Source organism: Populus euphratica, unplaced genomic scaffold (genome assembly GCF_000495115.2).
Source record: "Populus euphratica unplaced genomic scaffold, PopEup_1.0 scaffold126.1, whole genome shotgun sequence".
NCBI classification, from domain to species: Eukaryota; Viridiplantae; Streptophyta; class Magnoliopsida; order Malpighiales; family Salicaceae; genus Populus; species Populus euphratica.
In genome coordinates this window covers 461,358-480,275 of record NW_011500016.1, presented here as the reverse complement: position 1 = coordinate 480,275, position 18,918 = coordinate 461,358, and the positions used below count along the sequence as shown (strand labels likewise).

General features: G+C 30.0%; 1 protein-coding gene across 2 annotated transcripts; it reads right to left on the bottom strand.

Annotated features, from left to right (window-relative positions):
* Positions 1 to 6,618: 6,618 nt before the first annotated feature.
* RCK (DNA helicase ROCK-N-ROLLERS) lies at positions 6,619 to 15,707 on the bottom strand. Of its 2 annotated transcripts, none has more exons than XM_011049023.1 (28): positions 15,542 to 15,707; positions 15,050 to 15,160; positions 14,584 to 14,764; positions 14,089 to 14,250; positions 13,392 to 13,629; positions 13,221 to 13,257; positions 13,091 to 13,137; positions 12,824 to 12,861; positions 12,654 to 12,675; positions 12,322 to 12,534; positions 12,064 to 12,220; positions 11,824 to 11,875; positions 11,285 to 11,356; positions 11,106 to 11,155; positions 10,877 to 10,994; positions 10,730 to 10,793; positions 10,583 to 10,666; positions 10,372 to 10,497; positions 10,085 to 10,281; positions 9,803 to 9,991; positions 9,413 to 9,664; positions 9,167 to 9,216; positions 8,890 to 8,907; positions 8,380 to 8,462; positions 8,084 to 8,282; positions 7,909 to 7,952; positions 7,438 to 7,803; positions 6,619 to 7,327 (listed from the first exon to the last, which is right to left on the bottom strand). In XM_011049023.1, exons 1-28 carry the CDS (start codon positions 15,688 to 15,690, stop codon positions 6,765 to 6,767), a joined length of 3,882 nt encoding a protein of 1,293 aa, XP_011047325.1. In that variant the 5' UTR covers positions 15,691 to 15,707; the 3' UTR covers positions 6,619 to 6,764. The 2 variants fall into 2 exon arrangements, with proteins under 2 accessions (XP_011047325.1, XP_011047326.1); XM_011049024.1 differs by lacking the exon at positions 15,542 to 15,707 and adding an exon at positions 15,276 to 15,485 and having other exon boundaries at positions 6,619 to 7,329; positions 7,437 to 7,803; positions 15,050 to 15,155.
* Between the last annotated feature and the right edge of the window lie 3,211 nt (positions 15,708 to 18,918).

Below are 18,918 nucleotides of genomic sequence, written 5' to 3'. Positions count from 1 at the left end.
TATAGCTAGGTTAAAGCGTGAATTATAAGTGAACGGTTATTTCCATAACAAACAGAGTGTAAACTATATTAGTGTTTCGTGAAACTCTATGAGTTAGATTTTTTTTTTAAATTAGAAAAAAAAATTCAAGAGATAGTAATATTTTTTTAAATAATAATACAATTAAACCTCGATTAATTTAATAATATGATAAAAAAGTTCAAGAGATAGTTATATTTTTTAAAAAAGCTAAAAAAATTGATAATTAAGTTAAACTTTAATTAATTTGATAATATAATAAAAAATAAATGAGACAATAACAACAACAACAGCAATAAAAACAACAAAAAATAAATTAAAAATAATATTGCACCGGGCATAGCAAGGTTAATATGCTAAACTCGTAATTTGACACATGATATTAGAATAACTTTATAAAAAGATGGTCCCAGTAAAAATCAATTGTTAAAAAGAACTTGAAAAAAAAAAAACTAACTCAATTCAATCTTTCAAACTCGTGACTTGGAAGGTTAATGAAACCCTGATCAATAAAATGTTAAGAGATGGAATAATAAAAGAAAGTTCCAATAAAAAATGATTAAAAATAAAATAAATATTAATTAAAAAATAATAAGGACCAAATCTGATATAAAATAAAATAAGTTAAAATATTAAGAGATGCAATTGAAAACATTATCCAATTAAGAGAATGATATAAAATATTGAAGGATGCAATTGAAAATATAGTTTAATTAAGATAGTAATTTTTTTAAATGAAATAAAAAAATGGGAATCAAATCTAAAAGTTAAAAAAACCAAAGGAAGATTAAATCGAAAGTAAATTCCAATTCTATAGATAATATAAAAAAAAATAACAACAAAAAGAACAAGGATCAAATCTGAAAGTAAAATAAATTGAAGAGCTACTTTACAAAAGTGTAAAGGTTGGCTCTGTAACATAGAAAAAGAGATGAAAGAGGGAAGGAAAAATAGAAATGAAAACCAGTGCAAAACCCAATATATTCTGGTTACACGTGCTGTTTGAGAATAGAGGCAACACTATAAGGATTAAAACACAATTGTGGAAGTTGAATTTGGCTGCTAGATGACTTTGTACATGTTTTCTAAAGACCCCAGGAGAACTCACACGTGTTTGCGTGAATGCCATTTAGGATGCCTTTCTGCCAGCTCATGGGGCACTTCCCAGCATCCAAAGATGCTCTTTTGTCGTGTTGTTGGAACTGTTGCCCTTCCTTCATCCTTTTAGTATGGCACGTGTATCTGGTGGTAGTTCAGTTTATCATTGGTGAATCTTTACTTATTTATTTATTTGTCTTTCTTCTCTTAAAAATTACAACCTAACTCTCTTGGTTGTTAATATTTCAACTTTAATTTTTATTCTTTTGATTTTTTTTCTTGGTTTTTTTGTAGAAGTTTTATTTATATTCAATTTCATCATTTAATCCTAATTTACCAATTATTATATTCTCTAATTTGATCCTCATTCTTTGGTTTTCTAATTTTTTACCTTGGCCTTTTAGTAAAATTTTTATTGGTTTTCAATTTAATCCTTCAATTTAAATTAATAGTATTATATGTTTTGATTTGGTCCTTATTGTCTTGAATTTTAATTTTATTTCTTAGCCCTTTTGCAAGATTTATTATTCTTTTTATTTCACTCTTCAATCAAAACATTGTTTTTATTTTTATGTCAATTTTGACCCTTATTCTTTTGATTTTTTAGGTTCTTTTACTAAATTGACTTTTCTTTTCAATTTCACCTTTCAATCAAATAAAAATTTTATTTTTTATATTTATTTTGAACCTTATTCTTTAGTTGCTATTGTTTTCAATTCTTTTGTATAATTGAATTTTTTTTCAATTTCATCATTTAATATTTGATTGCTTCAGATTTAAAGTTTATGATTTGTCTAGATTAGGTAGAACTATTTGATTGCTTCAGATTTGAAGTTTATGATTTGTCTAGATTAGGTAGATGTTTTTTTTAAAAAAAAATTATAATTTTTTTTTATTTTTTTATTATATTATTCAAATCTCATGATCTAGTTTATGGATTTGGCGGAATATCTCAATTCGACTCAACCTTGATTATCATGATTGCAAGCTTGTCATTATGCATTTTTACGTCCCTTTTTTTTTTTTTTACCTCAATTCCATTCTTTTTGCAAAAAAATAAAATAAATTCTACCTCAATTCCGTTCTTTTTGCAAAAAAATAAAATAAATTCAACTCCTCGATGAAACGCAAGAACCAAGGCTAGAAATTTTTTAATTACTTATGATTTTTACTATTCACTGGCATTTCTTTTATACACTAACACTTTCTACATAAGTGGCTCGCATTATGCTATATGTTACACATCTAGATAGTTGGAATTTTTTCGATAATGTCATAAACTAAGTCTAATGAGCCAACATGGAAACATCCTAATTGGCATTGCCTAGCTTGGGCTTCAAATCAAACCAACTTGAAGCATAGTTTTAAAATTCAGCTTAAAGATTAACTTGAGGTTAAACCCGAGTCATGAGTTGGAAATGTCAACTTGAGGTAAGTCTCAAGTCATGGATTAAGAGGATCAACTTGAGATGAAACCATAGCCAACCTAATTTATTTGTTTTTTAGAAAAACATAATTGAAATCACAATGTCTTGACAAAAACAAAGAGTCAATGGATAGATGACTAGGTTCTAATTAGGAAAAACCAGAGTCAACCAGGTCATCGACTCAAATTGATTTTTTTTAATAAGTGAGCAATGTTTTTCTATGTTTTTTTCATCCTAAATTGGTCCAGCCTCGGGTCATCCCTAATCTCGGGTTGACCCACCAGGATGATCTAGGAGTTGTCCAACATGACTAAGATGACTAGTCTTGTCCAAAGACAACCCAAACAACCAATAAAAATGTAGTTTTTTTTTTTAATTCCTAAGATGACATTTATTAAAAAAAATTAATATGATGATATATTTGATCGATCCAGGTTAACCCATTAAACCCTTGACTCATGTTATACACTCAACTAGTTTAATAACTTTATTTTTTAAAAAATTATTTTATATTTAATTACATAATAAAAAAAAATCGACACTAAAAAAATAGAGCATTGACTCAATGATAGAATGTGTATTTAAGATCACGATAACCTAATACAAAGCAAACTAAAACAAATAAAAAAAGTTGTTTATCCTTTATAAAATAAATTAGAAACATGTGAACTAATAAATCAAAACTAGATGTTAAACTAATTAAATAATAAAGAGAGAAACTAATCATTATAGAAGAAATAAAAGATAAATACACATGCAAATGTTTTCCACCAATTTTCCTTTTTATTTTTAAAATTTTTATAATAGAAATCAAACTAATCTCTTTGAAATATCATCGAATGAAAAAATTGTAAAACAATTAATCATTATTTTAAAAAAACTTATTCAATATAAACAATTAATGGAAAAAAATTAAAAAAAAAGGTTCGGTGTTGATAGGTCAAGCCTATATTTCTATCCTTAATAATAATAAAAAAACTTTGGCTCATATTTTTTTTAGTTTTTGCCTTAAAAATTAAGGACACTTAGTCTGTTGCTATTTTTTTTAATTAAGTAGGTAGCATGTCACTTGTAGCGGTACGTGACTTAATGCCTACGAGGCTATTATCAAAATTTAGCCACACTATAGTTGCTAAAAAATCAGGTAGTCGGTTTTCGGTTTAAAAAATCAAAATTTCAACTTAATTTCATCTAAAAAATCTTAAAAAAAAATCATAAAACCCTTCATAAATCACCCACCAATCCCGAAACATCCTAAAACAACTCAAAAAATAAAAATCATTTGAATCAAGAAAATCTTAATGAAATTCAATCTATTTTTTAAGATATATTTATAGGAAAAAAACTATTATCATTTAACTCCCTTTGGCAGATAAAACATGATGATATAAAAAATAGGGAGTTACTTTACTGAAAAGTGATCATTCACTGATTTTCTATCTTATATGTCAGTTTTAGGCTACTTTTTCTTTTTTTTCAAATTTAAAAACTATAATGTTAAGAAAAATAAATTTTTAAACCAAAAGTAAAACTAAAAAGACTAAAAAGTAAGAAAATAAAAAGTAAGTAGATTAAACATAAATTTTCATAGCGATTTTGAGATTGACCATGAGATTTTTCCTTGTGGAATACTTTAGTCCTTTATTTTTGGATTTTTCTCTCCTTAACAAATTTTAATAAATTAGTTATTAATTTGGATATAGGAGGCTTCAATTGAAAAAAAAAAGGTTTTAGGATGAGAAAAAAAAAATCCTCTGGCTATTGTGATTGCTATAATATTTTATTTAGGCATTCTACTATATATTGTAATTAGCATTTTTTTTTTTATGAACCTCAGTTTTTCAGGACTCTGTTCACTGACAAAATCAAATGGAGAATGAATAATTGATATTGGAATGATTTTTTTAGTCCAATTCTATGGAATGACTTGTATGTTCTAGTGAAATGGATGAACTCTTAAGAAGAAAGCTCAAAGGTTTTCATGATAAAGATAAACCATGTCCAGTAACAAAATAAAAAAAAAAAGAAGGAGATTAGAGATGTAAATTTAGCAAAGTTGGTCTTTATTTATTTTTTATATACAAGATAAATAATACCTGCAATATCAAATAGTTTTTTTTTCTGTCGTCTATATAATTGAGGAATTATTAAAATAACATTTTATAATATTTTAAAGAAAAGACATTATAGTGTCAAATTAGATACCTTTAGTTTTGGGCATGACAAGTTATAATTAAGTGAATAACTATGACATATATATGCCATGACTCGTAATCGTTTAAGAGATTATTCAAGTTCTTTTCAATTTCTCTCTTCATTGGTCTCCAACCCCGCATAAGTTATTTTATAATATTTAGAATTTTAGAATTAATAAACAATGAGTATTAATGAAAGACTCAATAAAATTACAATTTATAGAGAGAGCCTAAGCATAACCTGTGCTATGGAGAGTGCTCAAACCTTAGATCTATGTGCAAGCACTACGTGTGCATTGAGAGTATCTAATCCATAAGCATAGGCTAAACAGCATGTATGTACAGGGGGTGTGTTCAAGCGCCACGTGCTCACATGATTTTTTTTAATAATAATTATAATTTTTTAAAATTTATTAATGATGATAATAATAATAATTTTTAATTTTATCTTTTAAATCACATCTTTGATTGTTTTTCATTATTATAAATAATTTTTTAATTTAATAATTATTTATTAATAATATTGATTATTATAAAAAATAGTAATATATATAACACAAAAAATAATATTTTTAATATTAATACTTTTGATTATAGTAAAAATAATAATATTCATAACATAAATAATACTATTTTTAATTCCAAGAATATTTAAAACATAAATAATAATATTTTTTACATTAAAAGTTTGAATTATTATAAAAATAATAATAGTACAAAATAAATAACAATTTCTTTGAGATGAATACTTTGTATTCTAAAAATAATAATAATATTGACATCGCAAATTATAATATTTTTTATATTAATACTTAGAATTGTTGAGTATTTTTAATAATACTATGCTAGGGCTCACTTTTTTTAATGCCATAAAAAATTATAAGAAAAATTAAATTTATTAATTATTTTATTAATAATATTAATTATAATAAAAATAATAATATTTCTAAAAAAATACAATAATATTTAGAATCCTAAGATCCATGAATATTGAGTTCTGATAAAAAAACCTAATAAAATGGAATCCTAATACCATATCCATTTTCCTTGAGTTCTAACCATACACCAAATATCACTTATCCTATATACAATAATATTTAGAATTTTAAAATCCATGAACATTGAGTCCTGATAAAAAAAAACCTAATAAAATGGGATCCTTATACGAAACTCATTGATCTTGGATCCTAATACCATATTCATTTTCCTTGAGTCCTAACCATACACCAAATATCACTTATCCTCAATTCAACACAAGTTGTGTCAAACTCATACGCAGAGTTCAAGTGCCATGTTTGTGCTGGAAGTGCTCATCCATAGATTTAGTATGAAGTCCAATGCCAACAGATTACGAGTGAGGCTAGTGGATTGTTCAATTATATGAATTTTTTATTTTATTTAGGTTTATAACGTTTTATTTCAATCAATAAGAAAAAGGTGGAAGGTCATTACATAGTTATTTGGTGGTTTCAGTTGGTATAAACTATACTTTAAGATATATGATAGGAATTTGGCCTGGATTAAGTTATAGTATTTTTATTTTTAAAAAAAATTAAAGTTGTTTAAATGAGTATATACTTATCTTAACTAATCAACTAATTTATTGAAATTCTAAAATTATTAACTAAATAACTCTTTAGTGATTTTGAGATTTATGGTAGTCAAATTAGTAATTTTTGAAAAACAAATTCAGAGCTTGATTAGTTGAGTTATAACTTTAAAATTTAAGTTGATAGATTTTTGAAAGACCCAAAAAGATATATTTCTTAGATAATATTTTTAATTTAAAAATATTTTAGTAAATTAAAGGAGTTTCTCTTTGCTTATTTTTTTTTATTTAAACTTCATTTGTAATTCAAATTAATCTTAAAAAGGATATCAAACACAAGAATAATTCATTTAAAAATCAAATTCAATTACAAGAATTCCATGTTAAAAATATTTATGTATCCAGGCATGTAAAAAAAAAAAAAACACTCGTCCGGCGTGCCAAGATTTTGTAACAGGTATTCATCCTGCACTTGAATCAGAGAAATGAAAAGACACTCGTAAACCCAAGAAATGAGTCCACTTCGCTATTTTTACCAGCCATTTCCAATGAGCAGCAGCGTCTTTTGGATCCGTTTGGAGAAGACTGCTTCTTCCTGCCGTACGCCGTGGAGTTTCTTGAGCCTGCTAGCCGCGTATTATGTTTTATCATAGAAATGTCATAAGGTAACATTTCGACTTTCGGAGGAGCGCTCGAACTTCCGCGCTCTCCGTGGGGACTCCGAGAAAATTTATCATCTTTAACCCATGATCCTGGCTCTGTACTGTATGCATCTATGCCTCTCCTGGTTTCCGAATCTGAAATGATTATGGTATCTCCGGTAGATCTATCAGTGTTGACCTCTTTCACAACTTGCGAAGCAGTAATGCAAAAGTCAGGTTGATTCTCAAACGAATATTCCTTTGTCCCAGCTACAGAGTCAAACTGCATGGTTCTTGACAACGCTGGAAAATACTGGGCTTTTTTCCTTATGTGATCAAATATTGTATCTTGTGTTGGACCATTGAGCCCACTTGTTTCAACTTTAGAAGGAAGCCCACCTCGAATAATGAAAGTAAATCATTGAGAAGAGGAAAAAAGAAGTAGAAAAGGATGATTAAAAAGGAAAAAGAAAAGAATATTAAACACTATCATCTGGCCAGAGGTGCACCTGAATCATCCACAAGGTCTGCAACAAACCTTCCGGGGCTAGTGTGATGCTTCGGAGTCATGAGCTTGTTGCTATCATGTCCATACCGTTCTCTCTCTCCTTGTTCTGAAGTCACATTGAGCAAAGCTAGTGAGATTTTGCTTCCTTCTGTCTCTTCCGTAGCATTCGGTTCGCTATCAAGTTCAATGGCCTTGTCACGTGGACGTTTTCTTGTAAGGAGCATGGCCTCTGATGAGGGAGAACAAACATTGCTTGGAGTAGTCAAGAGAGGGAAATTCTTGGCCTTTTCACGTATGTGCTCAAATATCGTTTGTTCAGATATGATTTTACAACTGTCATTTTGGATTTCAAAACCAGGCTCGCCTTCTGTATTTCAAGGTAGAAATTGTCAGTGAAAATCAGAAGAGATAGTCACATAAATGCAATAAAATAAAATAAAATAAAATAAAAATAATAGTCTGCAAGCTATACCAACTCCCAATTCCAGATCCTCATCAATGAGTTTGAAACTTGGCCTGAGATAGAGAAACCATATGGTTTAGTAATGCAGAATAAACATGGACAAAGAAACAAGAAAGAAACATGTAAGAAGTTCCATGGCATCAAATAGATGGAAATAAGCTTTTATATTGGAAAAACTACTTACATTGAATTGTTTATTGTTTTAGATTTTGTCAAATTGCAATGCATTTCAGCTGGACCATAAGATGTCGTTTCACTTTCCTCGTCTATGACACAAACATCCCCAGGTGGAGGAAACAGGGAAGGCTGCTTGCATCTGTTTTTGTTTGTTTCTGGATTGCTTTCCTTCATCAACAGAAGTTTTTGGTGGAAATCAAGACCAACTGCATGAACAATAAAACTCTCCAAATTAACTCTGTAGTCAACTAAGTAATAAAAACAAAAAAAAAACAAAAGAAATGACATCAAAATTGCGATTACTGTATTCTTCAAAAATAAGATTAGCCTTCAAAGTCAGCTTTTTCTGTTGCGGGATTGACAGGAGAATTGTTGCACTATAGGGGCTGCAGTGAAAGACAAACGATCTAAGCTTCTAATAATAGTACCGAGTAGTTGACTAAACACTCACTTTGAGCAGTGAAATAACTTTTCCCAAAAATTAGCGATATGCTTTAATTAGTGTTGTGGTCTTCTCATTCTTCCAGAGGGAGGTAGTTTTATAGTAAATGTTATTGCAGCTTTGCAAAGTTTAAAGATCATTTCTTCTCATGTCAATATTTGTAATTAAATAGCAGTGAAGGAATTATATAAAAAAAAATTCCTCTCAAATGTAATGTTCAAAAAGATTCATAATTATTGGTTTCACAAGCCTGCTTAATACATTTGCTGACTTTCATCATTTCATTTATTGAGGTAAGAAAAAAAAATTAATGCTTCGACTACATTAATGAATATCAATATGAAAGGAGACTGGAGTTTAAATCCACGTACCTTGAGAACTCATCCACTCTGCAGCAACCAATTGGGACAAAGCAAGCATGTAGATGAAACGTGCTCATGAAAAAGTAAGCATATGATGAGGGATTGCTAAGCTATAAGATTAGAAGAATCGATTCTGGAAAGAACATTCAGCTTTTCCAGACTAAAATAGAGGAACACGTGATTTTTTAAAGCAGCTGTTTAGGAGATATCAATGTTGGTATTGTGCTTGAATGACGCGGTAATATCCAATTACTGAATCTACATATATATGAAAAGAACACATTACCTTATTTTCTCATGAAAGTGAATCAGGTTATCTTCTTCTGTACCGACAATCTGAACAAAAAAAATATATATATGTGTATATATATATATATATATATAGTGTAATGTTACTTTCTTCTGACCTAACAATCAGGAAGACAAACCATTCTTAGCTGTGATTCTTTTTTCTTTTTTTTCATTGCTGTGCAATTGGTACCGCTTCCATAAGGTTTAAAGAAAATGAAGCATATGCATTCTGGAAACATACCATATCAGCATAATGTCGTTTAGATGACTGGAGTGGTTGTGACAGCCTAGTCAATGTCACAACAAACTTAGACATGCCTCGCCTATGGCACTCATTTTCCTCAATACTCATATTGACTTTTGGAGGTAATGATAGGAGAGAATCCTTGATGTGGTTCCCAAAGGGGAATTTACGGCCAGTGAGAATCTCTATTCTCCTTGGATCAGCTTCAGCTAGCGTGTCAAATGATTTAATTCCCATTGAATGTAGAGCCTGAAGGCAGAAATATGGAGGGACAGCAAAAAATTAACATACGAACAAGGGAATTAGAAATCAGAAGGTTTTTTCTTTTATTTTTATCAATTTCACCAAAAGATGATGAGCCTCCAAATTGCAGTAAAGTAAATTAACCTTAGCAGTCACCATTCCAATGCCAGGTAATTGCTTCAGCAAGTATGGACTATCATCCCAGAGTTTCTGATATAATGATTTTGCTAGAAGGGTTGAGTTGATGGCTCCTTTGTAATTCCTTTTGAAAATAAAATACTCTTTCATGCACCTAGCAATTCTACACCCATTCGAACATATAGAATTCATGTCCTAGTTACAACCACCGGAGTATAGTCTCATCAGTAAAGCTTCCAGCTTAAGATAATACAGCAAAAACCTTTTAAATGACTGACAGAAAGAAACCTGGGTTAGGGATAAATCATGAACAGAAGGATCCCCAGTCAAGCAGTCATTTGCCAAAACAAATATCTTCTCCTCTCTAGTTTGAATACGCTTTTTCCGTTTCTGCTTATCCCCATTGATGTGAAACCGAATTCGACAATCTTTATCAATGTTGATATCATTCAGAAGCTTTTTCTCATTGCGTCTAAGTTGTATCCCTTCATTTTCAGCATAAGTAAATGTATCATTCTAATGTTAACTATTTGAAGATGGGGTAGGAAAAACAGCTATTGGACAAGTATACATACATGCAATTTCCTCGGCATGGCATATAACATTAAGCGCATCTTCCAAGCTGCAGTTTTCTGGGGTCTGCATGACATGCTTCATTGTGTTGAATTTCAAATAGTACCTGGTCATCAACCGTCCAGGCTCTGAAGGATCAAAAATGAAAAATTAGGAATTCAATTGTAAAAAAAAAAAAAGAGTGAAATATCTGGCTACATGAATTTAAAGTACCTAGTGGCTTCAGTAGAAAACCATCTTTGTCAGTCCAGATCATTTGGTGGTGTGATAACTCGTTAACTTTCTGAACAGTAATCTCTGGCATGGAATTGCATAGGTAAGAGAGGGAAGGGGGAATCTACCAGTACCTAAGAACAGTACCTTGCATTTGCTTTTCTATGCGGTCTCTAGAAATTCCTTTGTTAACAGCATAATGCTCAGGGTTCTGAAAATTCATTGAAGTTTCAAATCTGTTAAATGGAAAAGACTGCCCACGTGCTATTTTTTATGAGGCCCAGAAATGCATGCCTTTTTTATCCTAACGTACAAGTACGAGTACTTCATCCATTCAATTGCCCGTGCAATATCAGAAACAGTCAACTGTACTATCTCTGCTGTCAAGTGCTCTGTCACACATGAAAGCAATCTCCAGGAACAAGAAAAGTTAGTAACCTGATAGAAGAATGCATGATTTTTATAGTCTGCAACACTGTTCAGAGAAACAGATCCAGTATGATAACAAAGGTTATAAACATACTGTGATTCCACCATTTCACATCCACTCAAGAGATTTTCATACAAATGAACCTGGGGTAATAATCAGAACAGAATGAAAATTCAGACAGGACAGACAATTCTCACATCAACTAGAGGAAAATTCAATAATAAAAAAGCACCAAACATGCAAAAGAGAGAGAATAAAAAGTATTAGATTACTGTTTCTCTTCTTGTCATGATTATAACAATCCCTGTATCATCAAATGGTGGCCGACCTGCCCTCCCACACATCTGCATGGTGGTTTAAAATTTTAGTTGATGGATTTACAAAACACAGTTTTTTTTTTCCTCATAAAGGAGTCAGACATGGTTAATATGACTGAGTGAGTATCTGATCCACAACATATCTTCTTTTTTTATGACATTTTACCTTCTCACATGTTAGAATTGACAAGAGTATCTTTCCAGTGAGTATCATTTGAAATCAAAAGAGTGCATCATTGGCCACTTTAGGTCTTCCCAGTTCATATAGAGTTTGGGTTCACAAATCTCTACATACAATAATTATATAGACTTAAATCACATAATTTTTACACTACACAATTTATACCATAAAGAGTTAAAATCACAGAGGAATCCAACCAGTGCTTCCCAGGGGGTATATCCATCCAGTGGACAACTTTGTGTGTGTAATTGATGCCTGAGCAGAAAGTAAAATCATAGACTAGTGTTAGGATGTATCAAAAGAAGTTACATACCTGTAGCACCGTGGAACGATCATATTCCATATAAAGACCTTTTTCCTTGTTGCTGTCACAAAATACAAGTTTTCCTGTAGCACCGTGGAACGATCATATTCCATATAAAGACCATATCCCTTGTTGCTGTCACAAAATACAAGTTTTTGATGAATCAAAGTACAAAAAGAGATCTTATATCCCTTGATCTCTTAATTTATACTAGAAGATGAAGATTTCTAGTAAATCTTCTTGACTTACAAGTGTTGTGTTGATTTTATGACTACTGTATGTGCTGGTAAGTTGATTCCATGAGCAAGGGTGTTAGTGGTGCACAGAATTTTAATATCACCCTTAAGAAACAGACCCTCAATAAGGCTCCGATCTTTCAGGCAAAGCCCGCCATTGTGATAACCAACTGCAAGCATGCCACTTGTTAAATAAAATTACAGTATTCAAGACCAGCTTAAAGAATCATGATATTGGGGTACATTATAACAGAACAGACTAGCCCCATACCACCATATAGGATATAAGACTGCAGTTGTTTGTCGCTGCATGAAAGCGAAGCTTCCCTTAGCCTTTCCTGCTGTTCTTTGTCTTTAATGAAAGGATTCGAATAACCAAAGGTCATTGCTGTCTGAGATAGTTTCAATGCTCCTTCCTGTGCCCCTTTCCTTGTCGAGCAAAATACTAGAGCAGATTTCCCTCTTGAATAGTGCATCAAAATATCTGAATATCACTTATAAGCACAGGTGTCAGTGGTGATCTCTTTGGAGATTGAAAAATCAGAAGAAAAACACAAACTTAAATAAACACTTAATAAAATTTGTGCAAATGTTTCCACTTACCAAAAATATAGTTTTGAAGGCGCTGGATATAAGAGAAAAACAATCCATCAGAAAGATGAGAGAAAATTTCCCAGAATTTTTTACATTTTCATTTTCAAATCCATTATAATATCAAAAGAAATAAAAATTTTAAATGGACCAGAACTTCAGTCCAATGAGTATGCAGCCACCTTTTCAAATAGAAAATCATTTTTTGCGGGAGCATAGCCTGCATAAGGACATCACAATAATGATGAGAATACAGTATAATAATGCTATATGTGGTTGATTGCTCGTCCTCCATTATTAAATCTACAAAATCCTATGCGACTAAAATGGTGAAATGAGAAATGTAAACCATCCTATTATAATGTATATCTTAGCCATGTGATCATGAGGGAAAGTATGCTAACATGATTGATGAGAAACTAAATTTGAAATGAGACATTCAAGTATACCAAAAACTTTGGTTGTCAACTTTACAGGCCTCATTTCTTCTCCAAACCTGTCAGGGCATTAGACAGCTGGTTGAAAAAAACATATGCTTAATGGAAGAATAATAGTTGACATGGAATAGTATAAAGGTACCTTTTAATACCTTGGACTGGAACATTAAGCCACTCAGCTGTAGTCATCATATACCATAAGTAAATTGTTAAATGAATCAACAGCTGTTTTGTTTTTAACGTCCTTAGATAAATACTAATGGAACTCATTTTAACTCTTTGACAAACAGCAACAATACAGTGTTAGATATACCAAGATCCTCGATATTTGGAATTGTTGCTGAAACTGCTAAAAAACGAACACAAGATAGAGGACTGGATTTCATTTCAGGATTGTGAGCTAGCATCTTTATTCTACTAACAATTGCCTCTAAAGCAGCTCCACGAGGATCATTCAGTAGGTGAACTTCATCAATAAGAAGCAGGCCAATGTCACTGAAAAAGCTCAAGCCACCATCCTTTATGCGATACCGAGTGACAGCATCAAATTTCTATATAAAGGAATAGAAAATGCATTCAATCATTTTCCAAAGGCATTGATCAAATAAAACCAGTACAGGGGAATTCAAAAGACAACGAAAAAGAAAAAACTTGTATGCAATATGTATTTTAAGAACTTTCAGAAACGTGTACACATGGACAGTGAGCAGGGGCCAAATGAGGAAAAACAGCGCAAAATGGTTCTAGATGGTGCTGAATATGAAAATGGTAAAACAAACTGCTGAATCAAAGAATTTTCAATGAGAACATGAAGGCTTGAAGTAGGCTGCCAAAGCCAAACACTTATAGCAAGGCATTCTTCATTTGAGACCAGCATATGCATGCATGCAAGCATCTGTGTATGCATATCTGCAGTTTTTGTATGGTATTTACTTGCATGCTGCTTCTTCTTTTTTTTCTTTCTTGAAATAATGGTGGAATGGCAGCTCTTCACATCATTGCATACTGACCTCAGGAGTAGTTAGAATAATGTCTGCTTCTTGTATAGTCCTTGTGTTGTAGAATTCATTGTCACCAGTCAGCTCCAGGCAATTTATCCCCAGTGATCCGAACTTTTGGGTCCAATCACGGAGTTTTTCTTGAACTAAAGCCTTAGATGGGGCTATGTAGATCTTCATATGACATGAAAACAAGTAAACAAGTGGTAACTAATGAACCAGGAAGAAAAGCATGGACTAATCCTCTTGATAAAGAAAAGCATGGAAACACCTAGTCTACGATAATGAATGAGGAAAGTAAGCATATATTATCCTCTTGATAAAAAACAGGGCGCCACTTTCCCGGTTAGAATGAAACCATACTACAGAAATAGTGATGCAGCGTAGTCATTGTTTCCAATGACTTAAATAGAATTCAGAATCATGAAATCATTTGTCTAGTGTAGTTATTGAATTTCGAAATGGAGTCATTGAACCTTATTTTTGTCATTTTATTTGGATACTTACTGTTTTTAGCATTCCTTTGACATGCACAAACCTGCCTTCAGAGATAAACCTTGACAGAAGCCTCAGTGTGCACAGTTCAAAGAGCACTGTTTTACCACTACCGGTTGGTGCTGAGATCACCATGTTTACATCTGAATGGTAGCAGACAGGGAAACATTCACTTTGCAATGAATTAAAATACCTGCACGTATAAGAAACAAAAACAGAATATCTGTAATTGATTCCTCTTCCATTTGTCTCGCAACAGAAATAATGGAGTAACAATATCAATACGCGGCAACTACTTAGGTCATTTTACACCAACAATATCAGAAGTTGCAATGCCGTACTAATCACATGATTTTCGTTCAACTGATCGATTCCATCTGTAGCATTTTCATCTAGAAATTGATAAAACCAAGGCCAACAAAAAACAAGCTGTAAGGATTGGCAACCTGCAACTAACCTAAATCAATAAGATTGGTACCTGAAGCTAAAAATCGAACGAAAGGGCGGTGGTAGATCTGACACGGACTTGAGCGCATACGAATCCATTATCGAACAACTAGTCCTTTCCTTGGTGATCCTAATTTCTGGAAAAAAATCAAAAGAAGAAAAAAACAGCTCGTGAATTAGTAGCAAATACATAACCCTGGATCAATCAATTAGAACAAATTGAAAGTAAAGAAACAATAATGAATTTATGTTAATACCAAGAAGCATAGCTAGAATGAATTGAATAGGAATATCGATTACTAATCATTTGATTTCTCCTCATCAATTTACAGATGGATCACTCCATATCTAGCTGTCTATCTATAAATCGATTTGAATGAAAATTAATCGAAAGAGAAGTCACAGTGGAAAGCAGATCAGTGAAATAATTTTCAAGGTTCGTAGCAAATCACATTAACTACTCTGATAACGCAAATTTGCATACAAAGAAGGAGGAGGAGAGAGTTACAAAGAGAGATCTGGCGACGCAGGGGCAGGGTAAAGGCGAAAGAGAAATAGAAGATTTCGATTAGGTTTTTGCAGAGCTATAATTAAAGAGTAATGAACTAGGCAATATTTATACAGACTTGAAGAGCTTTTTGGCGGGAGAGAGGAAGCAGTCACCTCACGCATGCCAAATGCATTTCAGTGAAGTTGAGCGTTGATGCTGTTGTTTTTCAAATAGATTTTTATATTAAAATAAATATTAATAATATTTTTTAATTTTTAAAAATTATTTTTGATATTAATATATTAAAATATTTAAAAAATACTAAAAGTATATTAATTTAAAGTTAGTAAAAAAAATTAATTTTTTTTAAAAACATAAAAATAAACAAAGCAATTGTAAATAGCTGGGTATTCAATTTACAAGGCAATTGTAAATAGCTGGGTATTCAATTTTATTTTTATTTTTTTAAAAAAAGATTTTCTCACTTTTCTAATTTATGGGGTTGATGCATGACTTTAACATTATATCATTTTTTTTAATTTTGATCTGAAAGATATTCTTATGCATTATCAATAAAAGTTAAATATTTTTCTAGATAATTTTAAAAGTATAGTTTCATTGATTTGATGTATTTAAAAAAAATATTTATCTCATTGCTAATTTGATTCTAGAATTTCAAGGAAAGAAGTAAACCTCTTTGGGTATCAGGTCAATCCCTTGAAGATAAATGTCATGAATTCTATAAAGACTATAATAATAATAACCAATAAAGAAATTTTAATTTTCAAAAACTTAAAATATAAACCTAATATGATGGGTTATCGGCATGTACAAAGTATCCTAAATAAATATTAAACAAAAACTGTGAATATTTTATAATTTGTCAATATTTTATTATAATAATTAATATGTAGATTAGATTATAGGTTAGATAGTTGGCCTGAGAAAAACAATTAACACAAAAATATATTTAGGTATTTTGTTTTTTTAGCTTCAAGAAAAAAATGTAATTATTAACTTAAAATTTGAGATATGTTTAATAAAAAGAATTAAAAATTATATTCATTAAAAATAATAAAAAAAATTAACACTAATTAAAAATTAAGCTGTAAAGTTTAGAATAGACGACGTGAATAAATATATTTGATTTTGTTATCTAGAGAGCCTTTTAATTTTTTTAATGTGATTTTATAACGCTAATATATTTTATAAAAATAATAATAATTTAAATTTCATGAAAATAAAATAATTGCTAATAAAAATCTTAATTATCTTATCAATGTCTTTGATAAAACAAATAAAACACCTAAAATCTTTTTATGTCATTTATTTAATAAAAAATTAAAAGAGTTTAGAAGACACACAAAAAAAAATTATGAAAATTTAAAATAAGAATAAAAAAATATATCTCCAACTAGAAACTTGTTTATCTAATCTTTCACAAAAATATTTATTTTTTAGATAACATTCTATTTTTATTTCAAAAACAAGTTTCAACATAAATGTATTTAAAAAATATAAGAATAATGCAATATTTGTGTATGGTAACGAAATTTTTTTTTGAAAGTGCTATTAAATTCAAGTTTGTCTTTCAATCTTTAAATCTCTTGACCTAAATCTCTATTTGGCTCGAGTTTCAAATTAAATCATGTGATTTTGATGTAATATGATTTAGTTGACCTGACAAATTAAAAGATAATGCAAAAGATTAGTAAAAAATATGAATTCAAGATTACATCTTTTTTTTTTGTAAGTATTAAGGTACCAACATATTTGATATATCCAAGCTAACCCGTCAAACCAAATTACAGACCCGATTAAGTTCAATAAATTTGCTATTTTAAAATTATTTTTTATGTAATGATATAATAACAAAATATATCATTCTAATAAATCAATCATGTTAATATAAAAAAAATTGACTATGATGAGTTGTACAAAAATAACACTTGCTAATATCGTAAATATACTTAAGTAATTTTATTTGATAAAAAAGTAAAATTAAGTAGAATTTAATAAAATAATATCTAGAATACATTCTTAATTAATATAATAATTTTAAAAAATAATTACTACATTTTAAATTATTTAATATTGAAGAAATCACATCTAAATTATTATTAAAAAACAAATACTAAGCACACAAGCCTAAAAGGCCCAATATGCCATAGACCATAAAAAATAATCCTAAGTGGGCCTTTTTTTTTAACTTAACAGATCACTTAATTTTTAAAATAAAAAATAAAGTAAAGGATAGGTTATTTATTGCTTAAAATCTGCTTTGAAAATCTTGGGGGGAAGGGGGTGTTAATTTTCACCTAAAAACATCTAATAAACACCATTAAAACATTAAAAAAAAATTATCAACCAAAGCAACCCAAAAAATAGTTTAAAAGTATAAAATTAAACCAAGAGAAAAAAAATTTCCTCAACATCAAGTCTTAGTGAATAAAGCTCATTAACACTAAGATTGGTATGTTTTGTTATTGTAATGTGATTAATTGACCTTTTCTTTTATCTCTCAAACTCAAGAACTAGAATGTAAATAAAATAAATTCATTGACTAAATTATATAGTTTTATTTTTAAATAAAAGGTTGTTATTTACTTTACTTTTAATTTTACCTCCCTCATGTTTACTTTCTTACAAATAACTAAGAGTTCGTTTGTCTATACAATAGCATTTGTGTTTCTTGAGATGCACTGATATATATTTTTGGTTAGCACATGCTAAAAAAATATAAAACACAGGTTCTATAATTTTGTTGAGACAGGACCATGATTTTGAAAAAGCATTAAAATACTACTTCTTGTAAATTTAACCATGGGTTGAACTTTCTAGAGGACAGAGATGGAAAATTTACCTGTTTATCCTCTCTTTTTTTGTTGCTATTCTAGTCTGTTTTTCGTATTCATTTCTTTTCACTCCACATAACAACCCTACAGGAAACCATTACTGTTACACAACCAATAACAATTAAAGTGATGGCCGCGTCTCTTTCTTCACATTCGTTTGTTATTCATTTCGCCTTGACAATAGAAAAATAAGAACAACAACAACCCATTTTACCGCAATCAACAACCCCAAGACATGGACATTAGATATGTTTCATTCAAACTCCACAGCTGAAATTTCTAACGGGTTAGTTTGCTTACATTGGTCTAGTCGTAAGTTAATTTATGTTTATTTTAGTGAAATGTAGATCTCGAAAGTTTATGTTTATTGTAGTGACCAATCTTAGACAAACGAATTTGTGTATTTCCTTTGATAAATCAACTATTTTTACTCTTAAAAGTTTTAATTCAAATGTTTCATTCATTTCTCTTTATCAACAGAAAAGAAAAAAGAAGAGCAAACCATGTTAGTGCAATCAACAACCCCGAAAAAAGATTTCAATATCCTTCTTCATT

Excerpts from the sequence above, each read along its gene's own strand:
- RCK (XM_011049023.1), bottom strand. The coding sequence starts at position 15,690 with ATGCGTGAGGTGACTGCTTCCTCTCTCCCGCCAAAAAGCTCTTCAAGT. Across the intron at positions 12,221-12,321 it reads GTCTTATATCCTATATGGTG|TTGGTTATCACAATGGCGGG; the intron begins GTATGGGGCTAG and ends GCATGCTTGCAG. Across the intron at positions 10,794-10,876 it reads TGTACGTTAGGATAAAAAAG|AACCCTGAGCATTATGCTGT; the intron begins GCATGCATTTCT and ends ATGAATTTTCAG.